The sequence below is a fragment of the Amia ocellicauda genome, chromosome 21 (genome assembly GCF_036373705.1).
Source record: "Amia ocellicauda isolate fAmiCal2 chromosome 21, fAmiCal2.hap1, whole genome shotgun sequence".
Lineage (NCBI taxonomy): Eukaryota > Metazoa > Chordata > Actinopteri > Amiiformes > Amiidae > Amia > Amia ocellicauda.
In genome coordinates, this window is record NC_089870.1 from 17,581,740 (window position 1) to 17,606,169 (window position 24,430).

Consider the following 24,430-nt stretch of genomic DNA (forward strand, 5'->3'; position numbering starts at 1 on the left):
AGTGCTAGTAGCAGTACTGTATAGTTTAGAAGTATGCATCCCCTTAGAATATGTAACTATGATTATTGATCAGCAGCAGTTTTTATATTTGAAAGGCTCAGGTAAGAGAATAAAGCCCACATTGAAAACAAACACACGGCCGAGTCCAGGCAACAGCACAGCCCGTCCGTGTCGTAGCAACGGCAGCGTCGCAGAAACATGGCGGACGAGCAGCGAGACTCTGTCATTCACAGCAAAGTCGTTTTTATCAACTATATCGACACTTTCACATCCAAGCATGTCGGACAGGTACGACACTTACCAGCAACAAGCATAACACGACCCTGGCGTGGGCAAACTTCTGCTGAAAGAGCAAATCTGAACGATACAGTTCAACTGCTAGTTTTGTATTTGTAGGTTAACTTTCGTTTGTAATCGCTTGTTATACTACGCTATCAGCTTCATTATTAGTATTGCTATTATTGTGTTATTAATTCTTAGGTTGTTATTTAATGATTGATTGATATATCGATAACAGTACAGATTCCAGTTACATAGAGTTGTGGATGCATTAATATGACTATAAAATAAACCTATACATGTTTGCAATACTCTAGTATCTCTCAAACTGTGTTGTTGGAGCATCTCAAGAGGATATTGAAGGTGAGGAGGAGGAGGGTGAGGAAGAAAACATGGCACAGGATGAGATGCCCGGATCTAAAGCAGGCACTTTTAAAATAGTTGGAACCCTTTCTGGAAATGGAGAGAAGAAATCGGGCTTTGCACTGGAGGAGTATGTGGTAAGTCAAAATAGACACAAACATAAGGAACTTGTCATTTAGTTTTCTTCCATGTTCATGTGATTGTATTCATATTCATGTCAGAAAACAAATGTGTACATTGATTTTGTTTGTGTATATGCATGCATGCATGTCTTTACAGCAATTGGGACGAGAAGAGCTTCTGCAACGCCTCTTGGAGTGTGATGTCATCGTTTACAACATCACTGAACACCCTGAGCAGGTCGATGAAGCTTCCTGGGCGGTTTCAGGTGGGAGCTGACAGAAATATAATAATACTGGATGACAGCGTGAAGACAAAGCTTGTTGGGCTCCAGAGAATGTTCTTGCGCTTTATCTTCCGGAGATGTTACTTAAACGTCTACTGCACAGCGACTGTATTACATTTTCATGACTCTGATACAGTAACAACACACAAGCATGTAGGTTTAGGAGTAATTCTGTAGTAAGGGGATTTTTGCAATTATTTTTCAGCTTTACATTCAGAACTGGAGAATTTCAGCAGTCCTAAGACATTCATCTTAATATCAACCATGATGACCTGGGCACTAAGCAAACCTGTTGATCCTGTGAGTATACAAACACACACACACTCATATTTGTTTGCTTTTTTTGTTATGTTAGATATTTTGATCTTTATATACAGACTCTACAGGCTATTCAACTATTGTTATTCAAGTTTAAATGACGTATTAAATGAATTCAGACACACACACTAAACAAAACCACTTGAAACTTATCTGATCTATAAAGTGCCTGTTGCTTTTCTAGGATGACCCAGAAATCCCTTTTACTGAGGAAGATTACAGGAAAAGACGACCTCACCCTAACTTCAATGATCATATTAGTGCCGAGAAGCTAGTGATCAAAATGGGTAAAACAGTAAGTATTTGCAACAAGTTCAGGGACTTGGAAGACATTACACTTCAGTTCAATTTAGTCAAAGTTTATACAGTATTCCCTTATTTTTGGAGAAGGACATTTAACAGTACTCAATGATAACATAAAAATCTCAATTTCAGAAAAAATCCAAGCTGTCTACATACGTCGTGGCTTCGGGTCTTCAGTATGGAATGGGTGAACAGATCTTTCACTTCTTTTTCAAGGTAAACTGTTTTTCATTTACTTTGTCTTGGTGGTGGTGGTGTTGTAGATGTAAACGATTGCATTTAAAAAGTAGATACATTGATCAGTAATGTCTCTTACAATTCTCACAATGTTTTTCAGGCTTCCTGGTTGGGAGAGACTCCAGCAATACCAGTGTTCGGACCTGGCACAAATGTCATTCCTACTATTCATGTCATCGACCTAGCAGGGTTTGCTGCCTTTTCATTTCTGAATCTTTTAACATATAATTCATATTCACACAATTACAGTATACACATGTAGCTATGAAATTGTATAATTTTCAGTCTATTGAATATTAACGCTAAAGTGTTTTTTTTCCATGTAGGGTAATCCAAAATATAATAGATCACAAGCCTAAGACTCACTACTTGGTAGCTGTGGATGATTCTAAGAGTACGTTTGAAGACATAGTGAAGGTAATTTCTTATATTTGTATTATCCAATATAAGGTTACATATTGTATTAGGTCATATACATTTGTAAATTAAATTCCTATAGTTAGATTATTTAAAAATGCAATATAGGTTTAAACTTTTTCATTCCAACAGACTATCAGTGTTGCACTTGGACCTGGGAAAATACAGCAAGTCCCTAAAGAAGATGCGTTCCTCAAAAGGGATTTAACAGTAAGTCCTCTATATCACAGCCTACATTAACCTCAATACATTTTGGTGTCATTGTGCTGCCAGACAGGTTTTTCTGAATATTTATGCCATGTTTTCATACACCAATTAGGAATCTGAATATATAATCTGGTATTAAACAGTTTTTTAAGTACATTACTACTTGACTTGTTTTAAGTTTTATTATTTTTGAATATATGGAATACAGAATATTATACTTGATTTACACGGTTTTGTTTTTTATTATTCAAGCAAGGAGACATTGACGCACTTATGGTGAATCTGCGTTTGGAGGCTGTCTTTGTAAAGGAAAATTTTAATATCCGTTGGGTGGCAGAGGCTGGTTTAATTGAAAACATAGAACACGTTGTAAAGGAGTACAAACAGACGAGAGGTCTTCTGGTAAGTAACTTGCAATTTTCCTTGTCAATGTGAAATTATAGAATAGAATAGATCATATTTGTACCATAAACTGTATTTAAGACATTTGCAACAATATAAAAATGCTTATGTTAGTGGGTGTGTGGAGAGTTTGTGAGTACTAAATTGATGCAGCTTGAGTATTTAATTGGATGTATGTACCTCAGATACAAATATTTATGGTCACTTTTGCTTTCTTTGTCAGCCAATAAAAATCTGTATCCTTGGACCACCTGCTGTCGGTAAAAGTACAGTAGCAGAGAAGATCTGTAAACATTATAAGCTGCATCACATTAAAATCAACGATGTGATTACCGAGGCAGTTGCAACCCTTGTAAGTAACAACATTTTCTGTGATCTCTCATCTTTTCAGTTTTCAGTTTGCTGTCCTTTTTTAAACATTTTAAAGTGAAGCTGTAATCATTTTCTGTGACCTACATGGATGAGTCTGTTCTTTGACCTGTGAAATGAAAAGTAATCGCTGTATTCTGAACTGCAAAAACATTGCGTGGATGTGGGGGGGATTCTAGGAGAAACAGTCTAGAACGGAAGAGAGGGAAAGCGAAGGTGAAGAGTCAATGGAAGGTGCCCAGGAACTCCTTGAAGCTATGAAAGACAACATGGACCAAAATGGAGGTATTTATTGGCATCATTCAGAAAGTTTCTGATGTATAGCCTGTGTTAAATGTGAAGATTGTATTATAGGCGAATATACTATTGAAACTCTGTCCCTTTTTCTTGCCTCTTCTTCTCTCCGATTCTTAGGGCGATTAGATGACCAGTATATCACCCGCTTAATGAGAGACAAATTGAAGTCAAAACCTTGTCAGAACCAGGGATTTGTCTTAGATGGCTTTCCTAAGACATATGAACAGGCCAAACTACTGTTCTACGGTAAATCTTGTCATTTGATTTCCTCCCCAAATATTTACTAATCATTTCCTTTAACCAACACTTACTAATTAGTATGAATTGCATGTACAGGTGATGAAGATGAGGCAGAGGATGTTAAGACCAAAGTACCTCCGTTTGACAAGAAAGTCATACCAGGTAATTTTCTTCACACGTTATCTGTAAATGGGTTTTAGATTCCTTTTCCTCATTTGAAGTAACTCAGAAATTAATGTTATAATTCAATCATGACCAAAACAATTCTTGGTGCTCATTAAACTTTTCCTCTGGATCGTTTTAGAGTATGTTTTCTCCCTGGACGCCTCCGATGACTTCTTAAAGACCCGTGTGCTGAATCTGCCGGAGAGCGTCGTAGCTGGGACTCATAACTCTCAGGAGCAGTTCCTGCGCCGTTTGACATCCTTCAGGGAAGTGAACGTCGAGGATGAGACTGTGCTCAACTATTTTGATGAGCTGGAGATTCACCCTGTGCATATTGGTAAGATTAGGACTGCAAATTTATACTTGCTAATCTTAATAAATGCATGACATGACAGGAAGTAGATTGTCTTACCATAAGCAACTACAGGGCCGGCTCTGGCACTTTTGATGCCCTAAGCGAGATTTGGGGATGGCAAATTTATTTTTTCCAATATTACCTTCATTTCTTATATTAACAATTTGCTTTGATTATTGCTAGTAAATAGTGATTTTGTGCTTCATACTACTACTAAGAATAATAAATAATAACAATACTAATACATAATTATGTATTACTAACAAACAAATGCAATAAAACTCTAACACTGATAATAAAAACAATGGCTAAATTATTAGCTATATTAGTTAGATCTGTGTATGTAGTATGTGTATTTATAAGGCGGAATTTAAAATATATTTTCAGAAAGAATGCAATGGAAATCACTTTATAAGATTGCACTTGTAATTATACTTATTGTTCATATTTCATCAACATGACTTTATTTAATTTATTTAAGACACTTCATTTTAAAAGCAATGCACTAAACATGCAAAGGCACAGAAGCGGTTAATTAAATAGTCACTAAATACAGTCAATACATCAACACAGTTATAAACGTGAACACACCTCCATAATGCAGCACACAATTAAGGAAGTCATCCACAATTAACACTCAGATCATTCTACTATTGTCTTCCATTGATCTTTGAATCATTAAACTTCGTCAGTATTTGGATAAAACATAATATTACACGTCCATTTACCTTTTATAGTGTCCAAAACGTAGGCAACACAGGGGAATTCTCACGCATTACAGACAGCAATCACTGAGAAATACCGCTGCGACAGGCCACAGAAAGCCTGTTTTCTGGGATCGCCTTCTGCGCATGCGCAAGTGGCAAACAGGACTGCTGATCGCATTCATTTTGTCAAACCTAGATGAGCTAAACTAGCATAAACAGTCATTAGTCCTACCTCTGTGTTGAGATGTTGTGTTCTCCTCCTGCTTTCTTTTTCCACTCCTGTGCACCTGACAGTTTTGATGATCTTTGCATTGTTGTTCTCTGTGATGACGTGTGTGAACTGTGTTGCATTATAATGGAGGTTGCCCGGCCTTCCCACGATTTACGTCCTCTCGATTTACGTCATTCCGTGCTTACGTTGTCAACATTGCACTGAGCATGCGCAAGGGTGGAGCCCTCCCACGATTACACACGTAACGGTATGTTCTAAGTTCAGTTTTCTAATAAAACAATTTGTTTCTGTTAACGAACGTGCCTGTTGTGATTTTAGATATTTCAAGCAGCGATGACACTGAATGCACAGCGGTAATTGACAACATGTTAAAAATAGTTGGAAAACCGCAAAATTACGGGCCTACCACCGAGGAGATGGAAGAGCTCGACCGGCAGGGCGCAGAAGAGCGGCTGAAGCGAGAGGCGGCTGATCGGGTGGACAGGGAGAGGAAAGAGGCAGAGGAGGCGTCCGAGAGGATGGCACGGTGGGAAGAGTGGGTAAGGAAACGTGCCAATGTGGGAATTTCCAAACTAAATCTCCCATATTCACTCCTGGATTAAGGTGCTCCGTGAATTCCCCTAAAACAAAATAAAACTGAGCTTCTATAAACGAAATGCAGACAAAATAAACATGTATTGATTACAGTTGCATTAAGTTGCCACCCCCCCCAACAACATTGCACACACTTGAACTTGAAGTGCGGCTGAGAGACTTCACAGTTTAATTCAGCTCTATTCACACCGTGAAACAAAAGCGCAGTGCTATGAAACCCAGCTCCTTTAATAAAATGTCCCATGAATGCCACCCAAACCGAATAAAACCAGTGCTGATGTGGGGATCTCTTTTGTGTTTCATCAGAACAAGCGTCTGGAAGAAGTGAAAAGGCAGGAACATGAATTGCTTGAAGCACAGTCTGTCCCCTTGAGAAACTACCTGATGAAGAATGTCATGCCAACTCTCACACAAGGGCTGATTGAGTGCTGCAAGGCCAAACCAGAGGACCCGGTGGACTTCCTGGTACCTTCTGTATTTCTTTCTTTTATGAATACAAGTACATGGCAACATTGTATGCTTCATTTTAACTTAACTGTCTTATTGTTCTCATTATAGGCAGAATATCTATTCAAGAACAACCCTCAAGTTGAGTGAAGATTACTTATTTTGGTCAAGACAGCATTGAAAACGAGAAGAAACCGAATGTGTAAAAGTGAATATATCTGCAAAATGACTTCAAAGCATATGTACCTTTAAAATGTATACATTATCTTTTCTCCTGATGAAATCCAACTTGGAATTCCTTCATTGTTCTTTACTGTTGTGTAATTATTCTGTAAAAATACTGTCTTTCTAGATTAATTTATGCTTATTAAATGCTTGATTGAGTATAAATGAAAACCTTTCTTTCACAATGCATATATAACGAGTACAATAAGTTGGAATAAACAAAAATGTACTACATTGAATTTTCAAGTGTGATAGACCATTGAAAAATAAAGTAACAAATCGATTTGTTATTAAACGTCCAAAACTAGTGGAAGATGCATGAAAGGTCCCTGCTTCTGTGGATGATTAGGATCTGTAAATACAGGACTGGAATTAAAAACAGATGAACTGAGGCAGTGTGAGCCATCATTACTTTTTTGTTTCCTATCACATGACGCCCTGTTTATTGTTGTGGGTCTATTGTGCAGTTCAGTACTGTACATTGTATTCTAGTCCTAACTTTATAAAACACTTATCCACGGCTTGCTAACACCACCAGTGACATACACACATTGGAATTATTAAATAGATTCATTACATATGTAACTCATTCAACATCAATTTTACAAATACTTTGCTAAACATCTACAATGCAATGTGCTTGTCTGCTGTGTTTGTTTTCTGCTGTCTGTCTTTCGCGAAAAGAATTGTGGGACTTCGGGAGACAGGCGTGTGGTTTTATTCACCGGATGCCTCACCGATGAGCCTCGGTCAACACCGAACTGTGGTTAAAGTCACCGGGTTGCGTTTAGCAAACTAGTAGAGGAAGAAAAACATTGTGCACAACATGGCTCTTCCGATCATATTATGAAATAAAAAAGTCAAGCATGTGTTGTCAGTAAAAGTACACACTATCCTAAGGAAGTGGGACACCCTAAAGATGGCGCACATACTACATCCGCCCCGCAAGTGAAGGTCACAAAGGGCGAGGGAACGAGCGAGTCAATGGTAGAGGGTCGTGTTCTTGCAGCGCAGATTTCAGGATCTCTGCGCAGATCTGCACGGCTCCGCCAATGGCATCGGTGGGATTCTGCAGATCTGCGCAGAAGTACATACGACAGAGGGTCTTCTGTCGCGTAGTAGACAGAAATATGACAGGTACTACAACTCCCGTGATCACTTGCGAAACCCCGGTCTGACGTTTTTACGTACGCGACGTCATTCTAGAAGGTTGCTGTGGTAGCGCGCAGCGCCATGTTGAGACGTATGAGAAGAAACGATAACAATAATCCTAAACCGACGATAAAATACAGCGTACAGTAAAAGTACAAAACCAGATGTAATGAAAAGGGCATTTGTGTGTTTTTAACATACTCGTTGGAGATAACATGCCTTTGTAAGTATATTCAGTCTTTGGGTATTCTGTTTATTTGGCTCTGCAGCAGAATGGGCCTACACCAGTTTAGCAACAGGAATTCTACTAAAACATACCCTCCTTTGATTACTACAATTTATTTAACCGTAATTTAAAACGAATAGAGTTCTACATATATTAAAATAACTATGATGCATTTTTATTTTTATGATGCATAAGTGCTCTGTACATACATTTAATTTCTTGCCTAGCGTGGGTGATTAAAATCGCAAAACAAACCCCATGGACTCATGGCCTTTTGTTTACAACCTGTATGAAATTGTATAAGATTTAAGCAGACATGGCAGATCATTTGTCTTTTGTTTACGTTAGGGCGTAATAAATATCGTGTTAAAGAATATATACGGCAGATTTTAATATTTATAATATATATACGTCTGGTAGTTTGGTTATTCCTTGTTTTCGACTAGACGTATTGGTAGTTTAAATTTGACTTAATATTTGGAATAGAGATTATACTTACTGACATTGTATATTAACCGAAACTGGTAGTATTTGTGCACTCTTTTGTAATGTTAGACACTCGACTGCACATGAAAAGATGACATTTTATTAGTTTAAACTTACATCTGCCCTAGTATTCTTCCTCACCATCCCAAAACCTTCTAAAATAACGGTATAGATAAATAGCCACCTTTTCGAGATTAGTTGCATCTTTCATAAAGATGTGTTAGAACTTAAATTATCATTGTTCGCTGTACATATATATGCCAAGGTGGATGTGCATGCTTTTCCTTATATTACCTGATTAAACATTTCATACTGCATTTGAACATAATTCCTAGCTCTCAACAAGTAAATGTCTTTATTTATTATGCTATGAGGATGGTATCCTCCTTGGTTTAAATTACAGATTATGTGTTAATATTTTGTTTTACTTCTTAAAATGGTCACTTAAAATGTTTTTACAGTCCTGTTCCAAATCAAGTAGTGCAAGCATCCCAGCAACAGCCGAAGCACTATGGCATCACCTCTCCCATCAGTCTCGCCCTCCCCAAGGAGGCTGATATTGTTCTCACTCACAAGCTGACTGAGGCACTGAAACCCTATGGGGTTTTTGAGGAAGAGTTGGAACTGCAGCGCAGGTAATTATATATATATATATATATATATATATATATACACACACACACACTCAGAAAAATGCTGATACACAAAAAATCAAATGCTTACAAATTGCGTTGGTACGAATTTTTCGTAAATACTGCTAGAACATAAATTACTTGTTTACATTGTCCACAGAATTCAGTGTATTGGCTGTCTTTAAGGCATTTTCTTTTCAAGTTTCAAGTCTCTAGTGTTAGATCATGGAAAACTAAAAATAACTGACAAGGTAAAGCATTATCTAGAGAAAAATGATTAGTCGTCAAAGGTTGGACTGAGGCTCTGAAATATTGGTTATGCTTAATGGTTGTTTTTACCCTTTATAGAATCTTAGTCTTGGGCAAATTAAACACACTGGTTAAAGAGTGGATCAGAGACATCAGTGAAACTAAGGTAAGTTAATTTAATATGTATAAGAATATTGTATAATTTCATGAACAATGTATGATTTTAATATGTAATGGAACATATGAATCTGACATGCTGTCAGAATAATGTACTTTGCTTTTATGTACACTACTGAAATTTGATTTATACTTTTTTTTTTTATTCATATAGAATTTGCCGCCATCTATAATTGAAAATGTTGGAGGGAAAATATTCACATTTGGTTCTTATAGGTTGGGCGTTCATACAAAAGGTAATTGTTTCTTTGTTAGTCATATATATATATATATATATATTTTTTTTTTATCAGAGTATTTTCTATCTTAAATTGTAATTAATTTAAAAATTCATTATTATTCTTATGGTACACTTTTTGTCATTTTCACACTGGTCTAAAATAGCCAAAGTTATTTTATTGGTGAAAAGTATAAAGCATGAGGGGTGTTAATGAAGCTGGTGGTCAGGAAACACTTATTTTGGCCTTGGCATAGTTATTTTGGAACCAGTAATCTTAATCTGGTTAAGATTTATGTGTTTTTGAGAATTTGCTTAGTTTTATTAAATGAAGTCTTAAAAGTTTTTGTAATTTGATATTTGCCATATTAATTTAATTTTCAATGTGGTTCTAGGTGCTGATATTGATGCTCTCTGTGTTGCACCACGTCATGTGGACAGATCAGACTTCTTTTCTTCATTTTATGAAAAACTCAAAGAACAAGAGGAAGTCAAAGACTTAAGAGTAGGTGTTTGTTCTATTCAAATCAGCTTGATATGCAGTAGCAGGCATCAAGATTTATTTATACAATGATAAATGCTTTTAAATGCAATACCCATTTGTAGCTCAAGTGATTAGACTTTGAAATGCAATCTTAGGAAACCTCTGAATGCTTGAATTTAACAGCCCTAGAGTGCTTTGTTTCCTTAAACAGGGAGTTTGCAATGTTTACATGCCTATTGTGACAACTTTGGGAAATAGACGGACTCAAATTTAAAACATTTATAAATTTAAAATACAGTGTATATTTAAACAATTTTCTTGTTTTATAGGCTGTCGAGGAAGCATTTGTTCCAGTTATAAAATTATCATTTGATGGCATAGAGGTATTGTATGTTTCAGTTATTTCTAAATGTTTTTCAAAATTATTTTATAGTCAAAATAGTCATGTATTTTGAGGGGTCAGTATAGTAAAACAATTTAGTTTTCATACATTTCAACACTTCAAATAGAAAAATATGTTGTAACCCTTTACAGAAGGCTCACATTACACCTAAAATAAAAATAAAATAAAATAAACTTTAGCTGCTTGTTAGATTGTAATAACTTGTATTATTATTGGCTGCATTCCATTAAGTGTTTTCTTCTGTAACTCTATTTTTGTTTTTCTTTTTCCTATTCCTAGATTGACATTTTATTTGCTCGGTTAGCATTGCAAACAATTCCTGAAGACTTGGACCTTCGAGATGATGGTTTACTCAAGAATTTAGACATTAGGTGCATAAGAAGTCTTAATGGTAATATACTTATTTAATTATGACAATTCATGGTTATTGATGCACTTATAAAGCACTGATAACTAACTTTTCTTTGCTTGCCAACATTCAGAGCACATTTCAAATAATACAAATTACAATATTGTAGATTATAGTATGTCTTTGAATTCTTGTGCTCCGTACATTCATTATTTGAAGAGTAGTGGGATTGAACACTTAACTTTCTAATGTTTAATTTGACAGGTTGCAGAGTCACAGATGAAATCTTACATCTGGTACCAAACATTGAAAACTTTAGACTTACCCTAAGGGCTATCAAGCTGTGGGCAAAGCGTAAGTTTTTGCATTTGTCTTTCATCTTGGTTTCTCTCCCCTTCTCTTTTCTTCATTCCTCATTCCACCATCCAGTTTAATTGTACTGATTTGTCAGTATATTCTGTAGTATTACTAACAGAACATTTTTGTTTTTGTGCTTGAAGAATTCTATTCTAGTCAAATACATATCAACAGTATCTTATTTGAATTCATGTACCTTGTCCATTTTCTGAAGCACAGTTTGATTTAGAATAATTAGTAATTGGCTACAAATGTATTTGAATGTATGTTGCTAAACAGGGAGAAGTAGCAATCCGCAATGATTGGAGATGACTGATGCATGACTTCTATGTACTTCACACAATGTATTGGATTTGCATATTTGTACATTAACAATGCAAAACATGACAAATGGGATGGGTTTTAAAGTGTGTGTGTGTATATATATATATATATATATATATATATATATATATATATATGTATGTGTTTGTTGGGTCGGTGAAGTCTGGCTGTTTGTTAGTTGTGAGACTTTTAGGAGAATAATCGTCATCACTTACAGACAGAAAAAAGTAAACTGCCTTGAATTCTTTCTAGGTCACAACATATATTCTAACATACTTGGCTTCCTTGGTGGTGTTTCATGGGCTATGCTTGTGGCACGAACATGCCAGTTGTATCCAAATGCTGTAGCCTCTACACTTGTTCACAAGTTCTTCCTGGTGTTCTCAAAATGGTAAGTTACTTGTTTTACTACATAAAAAAAAAAAAGCAAATTAATGAAACCACTGTTAACTACAATATAAAAATCAATATTGTTTCCCAATCCTAATGAAACAAATATATTCTAATTAACCTGTAATCCTTTTATATCAATTTACATTTAGTGTGAAAATTAAGATTAAAGAAATTGCATTTTTAAATGTACTTTTTTTTTTTTTTAACAAATTTAGTCGTGTCCATGTGACAAAGCAAAGTGAACATTTAAGATCTAAGTAACCTTTAAAGTATCAAATGTCATGGCAGTGTTTTGCATTGATCCACATTGTATTTGTGTATCAAATGTGTATATATTTTTTTAGGGAATGGCCAAACCCAGTGCTACTGAAACAGCCTGAGGACTGCAACCTCAATCTTCCAGTTTGGGACCCTAGGGTAATTTAAACATTTATCCTTTTATCCCCCCAAAATAAAAGGATGAAAAATGTATTCCTTGCAGCTGTATCTGATGATTTGTTGTATGTGTCAATATGAAAAATGGGTTGTTGAGGATAACCGTGTATTCCCACCCATCACTGGCCTCCGTGGTCTGTGGCCCAGTTTTCACTGTTATGTGTTTTTTGTTTTATGTGCACAGCAGGAAAATCACAATGCCTTTGCATATTTAATGATCAATTGGTACATTAACATCTAAAGCTCTTCTGAGGGAGAGAAACGGCGGGATTAATTGAACAAAATGTTCCATAGTTTGAAGCGTTCTGCGTATTTATTTTCTTTTTCTTCGACCCACAACAGGTAACTCCAAGTGACAGATACCATTTGATGCCCATCATTACACCCGCCTATCCACAGCAAAACTCCACCTATAATGTATCGGTCTCAACTCGAGCGGTTATGATTGAGGAGTTTAAACAGGGTCAGTAAAATGCATCCATAATCTGGACGTTTTATTTGTTAACGGTTATTTGCAATTTGCAACTCAGTCACATTGCTGAAGTTGCTTATTGACTATGGGTATAAGAAATGTCCTGAACATAAATTAAGATTTAAAGAAAGTCCAGTCTGTTTTCTGTTCATATTATTGCTTATGTTTTAGTTGTCTGCTAGTGGTTTTCACTACTAATCTATAGTGATTGTCATGTGTACATTTAATTTCTAATTCTACCTATACATATTCGGCTCCAATCTATTTAAATTCAAATTGTCTGCTTAAGTATCCAACTATTCATATGGTCTGTCCTCTTTTCCTCCATCTTTCCCCTTCAATTATCGTTATTTCTATATTCTTAAGAACATGTACCGTAGTATTATTGTACACATCCAGTATAATTGTTTATTTTCCTGTCCTAAACCCTTGTTCAGTTCTCTGCGTTGTTTACATCACAATCATGGTTGAGAACAATGCACAAAAACATTGACACAGTGGGAGCTAAATTAGGCAAAATAAGAGAAATGGGAGTTATAGATTGGATGGTGCGGGGGGTGAGTGATTAATGTCTTTGGTTAACTGAGCTTTGGTTAGTGCCACTGATTTCTCAAATTTGCAACCCCCCTTTAAGTGCAAGAAAAACATGTTTCTTATGTTTCCTTTAGGTCTTGCCATCACAGATGAAATTTTGCAGAATAAAGCAGAGTGGTCCAAACTTTTTGAAGCACCAAACTTCTTTCAAAAATACAAGTATGTATTAAACTGTTTATCTTGTTGGACACACATGGTGAGATTTTACGATTTCAATAAAGATATTACAAAAATAACAGTTTTTAGTATATGTAATTTGATTTTTTTGTTTGTTTTTGGTATGATTTTTCATTCATATATAGGATTTCTAATTTGGGTTTCAAATAACACAAAAAACAGATCAGACTGTTACTACATACCTGTCTTCATGATTTAAAATTAGCAATTGATTCCTTTCAATAAAAGGTATATTTTCTTTAAATGCATTGTTTACAGAACTAATCTATTCCCTAACATGTATTAGACTTCCATAATCTTGATCTAAAAAAAACAACTGAATTTGGAGAACTGACATTAGAATTAGCGTTCTCAATGCTTGTAAATGTTAACATTTTACATGAAAGGTAGGTACAATAGTTGTACAGTTTTATTAAAAAATGTCTCCTGTTTTTTCCCTGTGCTATATTAAATTGTATACAATTCCAAATAAAATATTTTAGTTCACAATTTGCACTATGTATTTCTTATTAGTCTGTTTGCAGTAGTCTTTTTTTATTTTACATAATTTTGTCATTATAACACCTAAAGGAAGTTATTCTCTAATGTTTCCCATAATACTGGAAGCTGTCAGACCAACCATATTTGAATTTCTAGTGATTTTCTTTATTTTCAGTTTTATTCTTCAACAGATGATTTGTTACATGTTTAATTAAAACAGGAGGATGACAAACTTCAATTGTATATAGATACATTTTTAAGTAATGTAAACAAATATATTTATATAAAGTATAAACTGTCCTTATGTTTTTAATATAAACATTTTGATTTGTTTTTCCATAAATTGGAAATGGTTATATCTGGAGGAGTTTGATGTTGTACATGGGTGTCAGACACTATGAAATGACCCAGGTTGAATTGGCATTCTCCCCAAAATGTATTTCTACAGTATGTACCTCTCACATGTACAGAGGGTTGGTTAGTTCCCATTTTGTATGCAGGACCATATTTATAAAAGTTCTATTCTTGCAAATACCTGTCATTGGATGATTTACTCCCCAAATAAATGTGGGTACCTTGACCTTTCAGAATGGACAGATTAGTTACAGGCTTAGACTATATATACCTGTGTAATAAAATAAATACTAGTTTCTTCTTTTAAATCGGAAGCTTTTCTCCGACTGACTGAAACAGTGGAAACCTTCTCTCCTGATTCCCCAATACACAGCACACAATATGGACAGGGTTGCCTTTCCAACATTTAAAGCTTTCAGTGGTTTGCATATTTAACTTCAAGCACTTGCCTGTAGCCACTCAGTCTATTGTATGTATGTATGTATGTATATATATATATATATATATATATATATATAAAATGTGTGTGTGTGTGTTTGTGTGTGTGTGTGCGTCTGTATATGGCTTTTCCAATCACCTGGGAAGCATTCATGATTAATGCTGTGGTTAGTGCAGCCACTGAGTGAAGCTTGCAGTGGAATGCAGTTTGATATTTATGCAGTCTCTAATACTGTCCTGTTAGGTTTTATTTATTTTTTTACCCCCCCTCTCTTTCTCCATTCCCGTAATTCAGCACAAAGATGAAGTATGAATTCAGTGTGTTATATAATGTGTGACCAGACACATTTCTATGCATTGCATGTAACTGTAGTTTAATGTTAAGTCCAATGTTTTGGCCACTGTGTTACAGCATTACCGAACTATCTATTATAACCATCTTTTTTAAATTAAGGTTTCTACAAAACAGCCGGTTAATGTTTGACAGCGTGTGACTAGATCAGGGTGTATGTTTGTGCCGTGCCTTCCACATGCATTTACAATGAATGCATTCTCATTACCTTGCATGGATTGCATGCTAAGCTGCCAGTCTTGGTCAGTAACCCTGTATTGACTGTAATTTCTGCCTGGGTTTTCCCATTGATCTGGGAGAGAAAATCACATTTAAATAATTGAAATTGGATAGAAGCAAGATTAGGAAAGTGGAGTTCTCCCTTGATGTCCATCCTTCTGGGGTTAATGGTATGTCAACATCTGATATTTAAGTTGATTAGGTTAACAGAGTATCTTAAGATCAAAAAGCACTACCTTAGCTCAGATTCTCTGTGCCCTGTCGTGGATTGTGCCTGTGAGCTTAAATTGGTTTGACTGGTTAGAGGCGAAGGGAGATGTTTTTTGTTTAAATGTATTACTCTACATTTATATAATTTGTCATACAGTTGTGACTATATTTAGTAGTCATTCTAAAAAAAAAAAAGTCAGCTGTAGCAAATTTTTACATTGAATGGAGAATTCTCACTTATTTCACAGTTCACAGAAATGTAACCAGTGAGCAGATATGGAATATAACGGACAAAGCAAATCACAGATTGTGAAGAAATAACCTTTGTCTGTGTGGAGTTTTAGACTTCATCTAATTAAAAAATGAGTGTGTTGGTTATTACCAACCCAATAATCACATTAGAGCCCAATACAAATAAATAGTCATACTGCAATAACTTGCAGCAAACCAATGGTAATTTCCAGGTTCCCTGTTAAGGATCACAAATGGTTTATACTTTTTGGGGTACACATTAGTCTGCAAAACCTTGGGACACCTGAGAATGTATTGGTATGTCTACCTGTGAAGCATCACATTAGGATTGGGACACGTGGTATCTTTATCAGGAAAGAAAAGTATAGAAAGCTATTTGTTCTTTTATTGTTTTCCAGTGAATGTTTAATTACATTTGGCTCTTTCATCAGCATTGTTTCTTTGGTAAAGCTGTAGCTACCAAATATATTGAAGTTGCTACTTGGTATTTCCCCCACACAATTGTGGACTCATTCTGAATCTAAAACCTGCATCTTCTGATCTGGAGCAATGTCAAGACCCTGAGTGTATGATCGTGCATAAATAAATATCATAACCATATAAAATGGTTAAACTTTTTTTTCCTATTGTCGTGAGTCTTCCACTATTTCATTGGCCACAATAACTTGTTTTAATACTGTTTTAGTCAGGATGCAGCAGAATGAATTAGTCCTGTTTAGTAAGGTGTAGGTTTGCCATTGCTTTGTAAACTTATGTACCGTATATTTTTAAATAAATGAATTATTTCTTCCTGTGTCAGACCTTTTATTTTACAACCAAGGCCTGATGAGAGAATATTTTTTTATTTTTCATCTGTTAATTTGTTGAAATAGCAGTACTGTAGGGAAAAAACACAATTGTTTCATTTCCAAAAGACATTCAGTTAAACTTTTCTTTAAATTCTTGTAATTGGATATGTCTAGTTTATTGTAAATCACAGCAGTGTAGGAGATGCATCAACTAGGTTTTGATAAGTGATTTGGCAGGTTTTAATTTAGTTTATCTCTGGCTCATTTCCCTGAATTTTACAATATATGAAATATATAATCTTGTCAAGGACTAAGTCCCATGTTTTTCGATATTGAGGAGAAACAAACTATTCACTTTAAGAAAGGGCCTGTATTTTCAGTGCAGTGCTTCATTTTTTAGTATTTTGTACATTCAACTAAGAACTAAGATTTGCAACCCATTATTTTCTTAGGTTCTTTTGAGTTTTTGAAACGATTATTTTTTTTCTTTAGAAAATGTTTGCACATCTGTGCTCAAAGTATTTTAGTTCTCATACTTGCATTTTATTTTTACGTAAACTACATTGACCTGAAAGGTAAAGGTATTACACGATAAAACCTCTGATATTCCAAAGTAGAACTGCAGGACTAAATATAAAAACATATCCTTGGAAAAACACTATTGAGGGAACACTATCATTGTAAAAAGATCTGTACCTCAAATGTGTGTGTGCGCAAGTTAGCAGGTTTTTTTGTTTTATAGTTGCCCCACTCTCGCTTCCATCACGGCCAGTGTGTTATCTGAGCATAATTTTTTCCCTAAAAGTATCTGCTTTTGCCAGGGGCATCCTGGGTAAAGGTCAGTGTCATTTTTGTGCTGTTTTGTAAATAAAGTCATGATGCTGTGATATCCAGTTTTAGGACCTGATGTTTTACTTCTCATTAACAGAATAAGTGCACAGCAGCACACCTGACACCTGTCAAGGTTATTATCTCTCCTTATTAGTTGTAAGCCACTTAAACTGCACACAAGTACAATTAAATGTGCAGTATGTTTTCATAAAAGGGCAGGTACTCTGTGCCTTTTGTAAATGCAAACCTGTCATTATACCCATCTAAGTATTTTAGTTTTTATTCCTGTCCTCTCTCTTTCAAAGTGTTTGTCTAATATTAAGTGATATAACACCACATAACATGTTTATATTTATGTTAAAATGGTATTCGGCTGGCTATAGCACAAATATAGATGTTTTTTGGTTTGTTATTGGTGTTATGAGTTGATTTCCTCTCTAAACACTTGGGACAGGCAGTTGTCACAGGTCAGCACACACATGGATACATTCCTTCTTTTGAATGAAAAACAAACAAGTAAATCATTTCAGATACTGAACCTTCAGTCTGTGTTAATGTGAAGGTGTAGCCCATCACATGAAGGAAAGAACAGGCAAGAACCTTGACGTCTTTCTTCCGGATGTATTTGCAGAAACCTATACCTCCCATACCATTCATGAGTCTGGAGGTGAACAGTGCATTTGCAATGTGTGAGAATACTGTTAAAGGATGTAATGGGACTGTTCTGTTTTTATATTCCAAGGCATTATATTGTGTTGCTAGCAAGTGCACCCACAGAAAAGCAGCACCTGGAGTGGTGAGTAAGAGAATCATTTTTACATATCACAATGAAAGAGAGAATTTTATTTATCAGTTTATAATACATTTAATTTTCAGGTTTATATACTGCTGATAAATTACTTTTGTTCGTGTTATATTTCCTCATATGATGAATCTTATATGGCACTGGTGTGGAAACCATTTATTTGTGTATTTACGTCTATGTTTTATTTGGACATCGTGTAGCACAACAAATTATTATTATTATTATTATTATTATTATTATCTCATGGAACATGTATTTGGGTGACAAAACCCTGTAACAGTAAACAATGAATTTATTTAAATGTCATTTTCCATCGCAGGGTTGGTCTGGTGGAATCAAAAATCAGAATCTTGGTTGGAAATTTGGAGAAGAATGAGTTCATCACCCTCGCACATGTCAATCCTCAGTCATTCCCCGGTCCCAAGGAGGGCAGCGAGAAGTACGTTTGATGAGACTTCTCAAACAAGCACATTTTAATAATGTTTAATGCTCTAATTCAATTTCTGTATGTCAGGAATCATATAATCATAATGTTCTTGATCTGTTCTTGTTAAAATGTTAAACCTTTTTTATTCAGGACTCTGATTAACATCGGTGATGTTTTTTTTCTGTTTGCATTAGGGAAGAATTCAGCACAATGTGGGTCATAGGGATCGTGTTTAAGAAAATGGAGGGCTCTGAGAACCTCAACGTGGATCTGACGTTCGACATTCAGTCTTTCACTGACACAGGTATTCGTACAATGTGATGTCTTCATGTCATTTTTAAGACATTGGGGGGATATTAAACTAGCTATATTTTGCAATTAATCAATTAAGAAATGAATCTAAACAAGTCAAAAACAATAACTTGTAGAATTATAGTCTCATTGGTGTCTCACTGAAGGTAAAGTATTCTTAATTGATTGTTTTATTATCAGAAAAATTATAGGCATGTCATTTTTGTTTAAAAACAATAATTTTAATGTCTGTATTCTGTATGTGATTAGTCTGACTGCAAACTAATATTTTTGTTTTCATATATATATTTTTTTTCTTCCAATTTCAGTTTACAGGCAAGCAATAAGTAGTAAAATGTTTGAGCCTGATATGAAAATTACAGCAATGCATGTAAAGAGGAAACAACTACATCAACTACTGCCAAACTTAGTCATACAGAAGAGAAGAAAGGTAAGATGTATTCAAGTAAACCTCCAAGGTTAATCGATATCTTAGGACACATGTTAAGCTCTGTTTATATTTGAAAGCAACTGAACTATGCAGGTTCAATTCTGTTCTTGATTATGAAAAGTATTTTATTACTGTATATATTGGATGGAACACAGTCATATCTCTTCTTGCACTCCTATACGAACAGAGAGGACCTCCGATAATTGGGTGGCAGCTCCCTTTCTGATGAGAGTGAGAAAAAAAACCTAACAAGACCCCCAAAACAGCCTAATGTTACATTATGTAGGGCCCTATGTATTCTGCATTGTGGGAGACGGAGTCGCAGGATTCAGAGGGAAAAAAACGCGTTTGGCGCCTGAGGACATCACCACAAAATCAGTTTAAACTGCATTGCATTACATTAAATGAAATTACATTGAAATAGCAGTATTAGTATGATGAGGCTTCAAGGACAACTTGTCATGGGAATACATGGAAAAACTATTGTGGCACCTTTTGTCCTCTATTCAAGAACATGATTTTAACTAAAGAACTGTGGCCTCGTCTCAAGGGGCCCCACGTACTGTTCAGTCTGAAGATGTTATATGGTTTTGTATATTTATATGTTTACGGGGGGGGGGGACCCTAACTAAACTAAATAGTAAATAGTACATTTCATAATTCGTTTAGGAAAGAGAGGCACAGGCACCTGATTCTTCATTGCTTTCTGACTCTTTTCTTTTTCAGCACTCGACGGAGGGCGTAAAGCACCTGAACGAGAGCAGCCTGGACCTGTCTCTGGACAGTGACAACAGCATGTCCGTGCCTTCGCCCACTGCTGCGTCGAGGACCTGCTCACAGAACCGCTGCACCAGCCCCCAGGGGTGAGCCTTACTGCTCACTTTTTATCATCAGTATTTATTTATAAGCTTGTTCATGTACTGCTTGACAACTAACAACTGTATAGTGTATAGTAACACTAGAGGAATATATATATATATATATATATATGATACTACTGTATATCCTAAGATCTTAACCTTTTCGTATTAAATGTAGATGTTTAATGATTGTGATTGACTTCCTGCAATACCGGATGTAAGTCTCTGGTATTAGAAGTATGAATTAAGATCAAAGTCTAACAAAGCTTTTTGACAATGGTTTAACGTCATACTTTTTTTCCGTTCACTAATCTTAGTGCCATGTTTTCATTAACTCTAAAATCATCAGCATGCTGTAGAATTGTAATTTTTAAAGACTTTTCCTATAACGTCACGCTCTCCATGTCAAGGCACAGCCCAGCAGCATTAGTGACCAACCCCCTGTCCTCTGACCCGCCGGCCAAGTTAGACGCTGCAGGAAGTGCCGTGACCTCAGGTTTGTGTTGTCAGCTCGTCTACGCCACGTCACTTCCAAAAGACAGACACGGTATAAACGAGTGTCTTGCTTCCTCAGGAATATCCAATGAGAGTGTTTCCCAGAAGCCCTTGGCCGCCGCCGTGCCCGCAAAGCCCAGTGTGACCCGGGTGGTGTCGTCCACGCGTGTGGTAAACCGCACCCCTCCTCCCGTGGGAACCCCACCAAAACCTGCGCTGAAGAGATCGGGATCTCCCCTGCCAGAGGAGAGCCCCAAGAAGGAGAAAGTAGAGGAGGTAGGTTTGACCTTTCATGCATATTAAGAAAAAAACTAATCTGGGAAACATGTTTATGAGGAAAGACTAAACAAAGATCCACAATGTCTGTAATACTGCTTTCTTTGCTTTGAATGTTAACCCAAGTCCACTTAATATGAAGAGTAATGTTGAACTACATGTTATTGTTTTTAGGACACTTCAGAAAAACCTGTGTTGGGAGACAGCAGTCCAGTAGATCCCGATGCGAAGCCCACTGCGGAGACGGAGGTAAAACGAACTTCGCTTTAGTGAATTATAGTGAATGTAAGCTGAAAGAGTCTTCTGTTTTTTATTGGAGCCGGATGGATTCTTTTGAAATTGTGGTTTTGTTGTTCCTTCATGTTGAAGGTTCAGAGTTTAAACCTTCTTGTTTTTTTTATGGCTGCAGAGTGGAGAAGAAATAAGTCCTGTTAATGCAACTCCAGGAGACATAAAAATCGAGCCGGATGTAAAGGTATGTGCACAGGTTTCCTCCACATGTAAGGCTTTAAAGTCATTGTAATAACTGCAATGTTAGGAAGTCAGTTGGAATAATGGCAAGGGTTAATGTAAGGATTCAGGGTAGAGTAAAGCTTGGGGTGAAAGAGAGGATTTGGTAATTGGTAAAGGCTTGGTTAGTGATGTTATGCGTACAGATGATGTATATATGACTGCATGGACAGTCCTATCAGTCGACACCCAGGGACAAAGGCTAGGACTAGGAGGGACAGGATGTAAAAATGAAACAATATATTATTATTTAGAGGAACAATTCTAAAGTCAATTTTTTGTTATTTGCCTTATTTAGGAGCTGGATTCAGATGAAAAGTTCACTCCACCGATTCCTGTTGCACAGGTATGTTTCCAAGTTCTCTGTGCATGATTTGCACTTACCCCTGTCCCAGTCCTTTTTATTTATTGTAATCAGATCTGTGGCACAGGCAAATAAGCCTAATGAAGATGATAATGAACACTGATTACTATATTGGGCATTTTCACTAGTATTTAAATTAAAAGTAAAAGTTTTTTTTTTTTTTTTTTTTTTTTTTTTTTTTTTTTAGTATTCAAGGAAGAATAAGTGTTGAGAGAAATGAACACCAAAGGTGAAGGGACTCTGTGCAGTTGTTGTCTCTTCATGGTCATTGTTCCTAATTTCAGAGAATCCCCAGCACCGACCTCTCCGACGTCCCCCTTCTCCCGGCCAATCCCATTCCAGTGGTGAAGAACTCAATTAAGTTGAGACTAAGTAGGTAGGACCCGAGCAGAACCCCCGAAGGCCCCTGGAGCCCGAGACTCGCACACCCGAACCGAAAGGTTGCGACGTGTGCGAGGGGCCAGAGCCGTAGCTGCACCCCAACGGGACTCTCGGTGCCGATTCTGCGTTTGTCAGCCAGGGGCGGCTGGCTGCTGTTTTCTGTGAACACTTGATGGCATTATTCCCCGAGTAGCTGTTGACAGGAATCTTTGATGAGCAAATAAGATGTCATATCTCACATTAATCATGTGACTGCTAAGATGTGTGTGTGTGTGGATTTTTTTCGTTTTTGTTTTTCCATGGTTTATATGAAAAATGGAAAAGTCCATTACAGGCACAAGGTGGCTCTTTTGTACGGCGTTTAGCTTTATCTTAACTCCGATAAAGCTGGGTTGGCTTTACAACAGTCACAGTCAACTTCGAGCACTGCCCAGTGACTAGAGTTATTAACAAAGACCACTAAATACATAATAAGAATCAAAGTAAGGTACTGTTCTGTCAGCTGCCCAGTGCCTTTGTATCGTCTTCAAAATCTGATTCAATTAAAGTCGTACACAGTTATGAAAATTGATTAGTCTTCATGATCAAGTATAGCTAATTGAAGTAGCTCAAGTCTGAGTACGTAATTTTACCAAAAATACATTCTCAATTCCATGTTATGTTTGTATTAATATACCATGTTTGCTGATGGTGGCTAGAAACCTTACCCAGGCACAGTGCAGTTATTTCTAAGGAAATTTCTACATTTTTAGTGGCCGATATGAAAGAGGTTTTTGGACGTGAAATGAAGTGCGGTTTTCTGTACCAGCTTGTGTAGAGAGTCCTGAACTGTACCTCATGTGTGTCTGTATTGTACAAAAAAAAAAGAAAAACAATACATTTTCTTTTGGAGATTGTAAGAGTTTAGTTATTGCTTTGGATTTTTAATTTTGTAAAATGTTGTCTTGGGTAAAACAATGACATATTTTTAGTGTGCGGTAAGATTATACGAACCTAAGTTGAGTATTTATTTTATTGGACATTCTTGGAAAACAAAATCAAAATAATTTAGTTTTTGGAACAAGGAGGTTAGGTATTTCTTTACAACGAAAATAACTGTCACTGATTACTGGATTTCTTGATTTAATATGTGTTGGAAAACTAAACAAAATGCTTTGTCCTAACTGTTTGTGTTAATTTTGTGGAAAAGCTAGGCAGTTCTGTGGAAGTAATAAACACACTGTAACAGAAATGTTTGTATTGATCACTATTTTAAATTTAGTTGAGCTTTTTTTTTCCCCTCATGTTTAAATTTCTAAAGCATCTTATGTGTTTTTTTTTTCTTCCGATTATTTGTAAGAAGGGATTGTGTACTTTCACAAATCAAATAAAGTAATAAGATGCTGACAAGCTAAAGTATAGCCACTATTCAGCCATGGCTCTTCTTTAATGTATCTCTCCATGTACGTTTAAGAAACAATTTAAACAGACAAACAAAAGGCTTGGCTTTAATTTCACTGGCGACTGTAGCTCTATGTGGGTTTTTTGGGGATTTATAGATTTTGTTACACCTGTCTGTAACTCTTGGAACAGTGCGTCTGGATTTGAAGACTAGGCCTGAAAAGGAAGAAATATAAAACAAGTACAAATTGCCAAAAGAAAGCATGGAAAGATGTCTGCTTGGGATAACAAGAAGAGGTGGGAAAATAAGCGAGTTGTCTATGGGGAGAAAGATAAAGATGCCACTGGCCTGGGCACTCTGAGAGAGGGAGGGTTTTGAATGGAGCACATTTTTACAGCTGCGCCGATCTCCGACCTGCTTATACAAATTATTAGGTTTACTTCATGTTGTTTGTCATCACAACATTTTAGTTGCATAATTATTATCATCTTAAGAAGACTATGTTTTGTTACATTCTTGCAAGCCACTCCTATAATTATGATGCCCCCCACAAAGATTTATAGTAAGACTGCAAA

The 24,430-nt window shown here is 36.0% G+C and overlaps 2 protein-coding genes across 3 annotated transcripts; both read left to right on the plus strand.

Annotated features, from left to right (window-relative positions):
• The first annotated feature begins 170 nt into the window (after positions 1-170).
• On the plus strand, positions 171-6,954 carry LOC136717112 (adenylate kinase 7). Its single transcript, XM_066694588.1, has 18 exons — positions 171-288; positions 597-779; positions 922-1,030; positions 1,254-1,348; positions 1,551-1,661; positions 1,802-1,885; positions 2,007-2,095; positions 2,233-2,323; positions 2,456-2,533; positions 2,783-2,932; positions 3,156-3,284; positions 3,481-3,586; positions 3,716-3,844; positions 3,935-4,000; positions 4,143-4,340; positions 5,616-5,836; positions 6,198-6,356; positions 6,450-6,954. The coding sequence occupies exons 1-18, from the start codon at positions 199-201 to the stop codon at positions 6,486-6,488; spliced, it is 2,127 nt and encodes a 708-aa protein (XP_066550685.1). The 5' UTR covers positions 171-198; the 3' UTR covers positions 6,489-6,954.
• A 794-nt stretch (positions 6,955-7,748) lies between these two features.
• Positions 7,749-23,878, plus strand: papola (poly(A) polymerase alpha). Of its 2 annotated transcripts, none has more exons than XM_066693968.1 (23): positions 7,749-7,938; positions 8,889-9,062; positions 9,408-9,474; positions 9,640-9,721; positions 10,098-10,207; positions 10,516-10,569; positions 10,869-10,980; positions 11,203-11,292; positions 11,872-12,010; positions 12,357-12,429; positions 12,790-12,910; positions 13,588-13,672; positions 18,357-18,410; positions 18,739-18,858; positions 19,041-19,150; positions 19,467-19,588; positions 20,315-20,451; positions 20,859-20,944; positions 21,023-21,219; positions 21,394-21,468; positions 21,629-21,694; positions 22,028-22,075; positions 22,281-22,367. In XM_066693968.1, exons 1-23 carry the CDS (start codon positions 7,931-7,933, stop codon positions 22,302-22,304), a joined length of 2,154 nt encoding a protein of 717 aa, XP_066550065.1. In that variant the 5' UTR covers positions 7,749-7,930; the 3' UTR covers positions 22,305-22,367. The 2 variants fall into 2 exon arrangements, with proteins under 2 accessions (XP_066550065.1, XP_066550064.1); XM_066693967.1 differs by lacking the exon at positions 22,281-22,367 and adding an exon at positions 22,378-23,878 and having other exon boundaries at positions 7,750-7,938.
• The last annotated feature ends 552 nt before the right edge of the window (positions 23,879-24,430 follow it).

Bases quoted from the DNA above. Each gene is read 5' to 3' on its own strand.
- papola (XM_066693967.1), top strand. The intron at 10,981-11,202 runs GTAATATACTTA...TTAATTTGACAG, and splicing joins GTGCATAAGAAGTCTTAATG to GTTGCAGAGTCACAGATGAA. The intron at 18,859-19,040 runs GTACGTTTGATG...TGTTTGCATTAG, and splicing joins CCCAAGGAGGGCAGCGAGAA to GGAAGAATTCAGCACAATGT.
- LOC136717112 (XM_066694588.1), top strand. From the start codon at position 199: ATGGCGGACGAGCAGCGAGACTCTGTCATTCACAGCAAAGTCGTTTTT. The intron at 2,324-2,455 runs GTAATTTCTTAT...TCATTCCAACAG, and splicing joins CGTTTGAAGACATAGTGAAG to ACTATCAGTGTTGCACTTGG. The intron at 3,285-3,480 runs GTAAGTAACAAC...GGGGGATTCTAG, and splicing joins CCGAGGCAGTTGCAACCCTT to GAGAAACAGTCTAGAACGGA.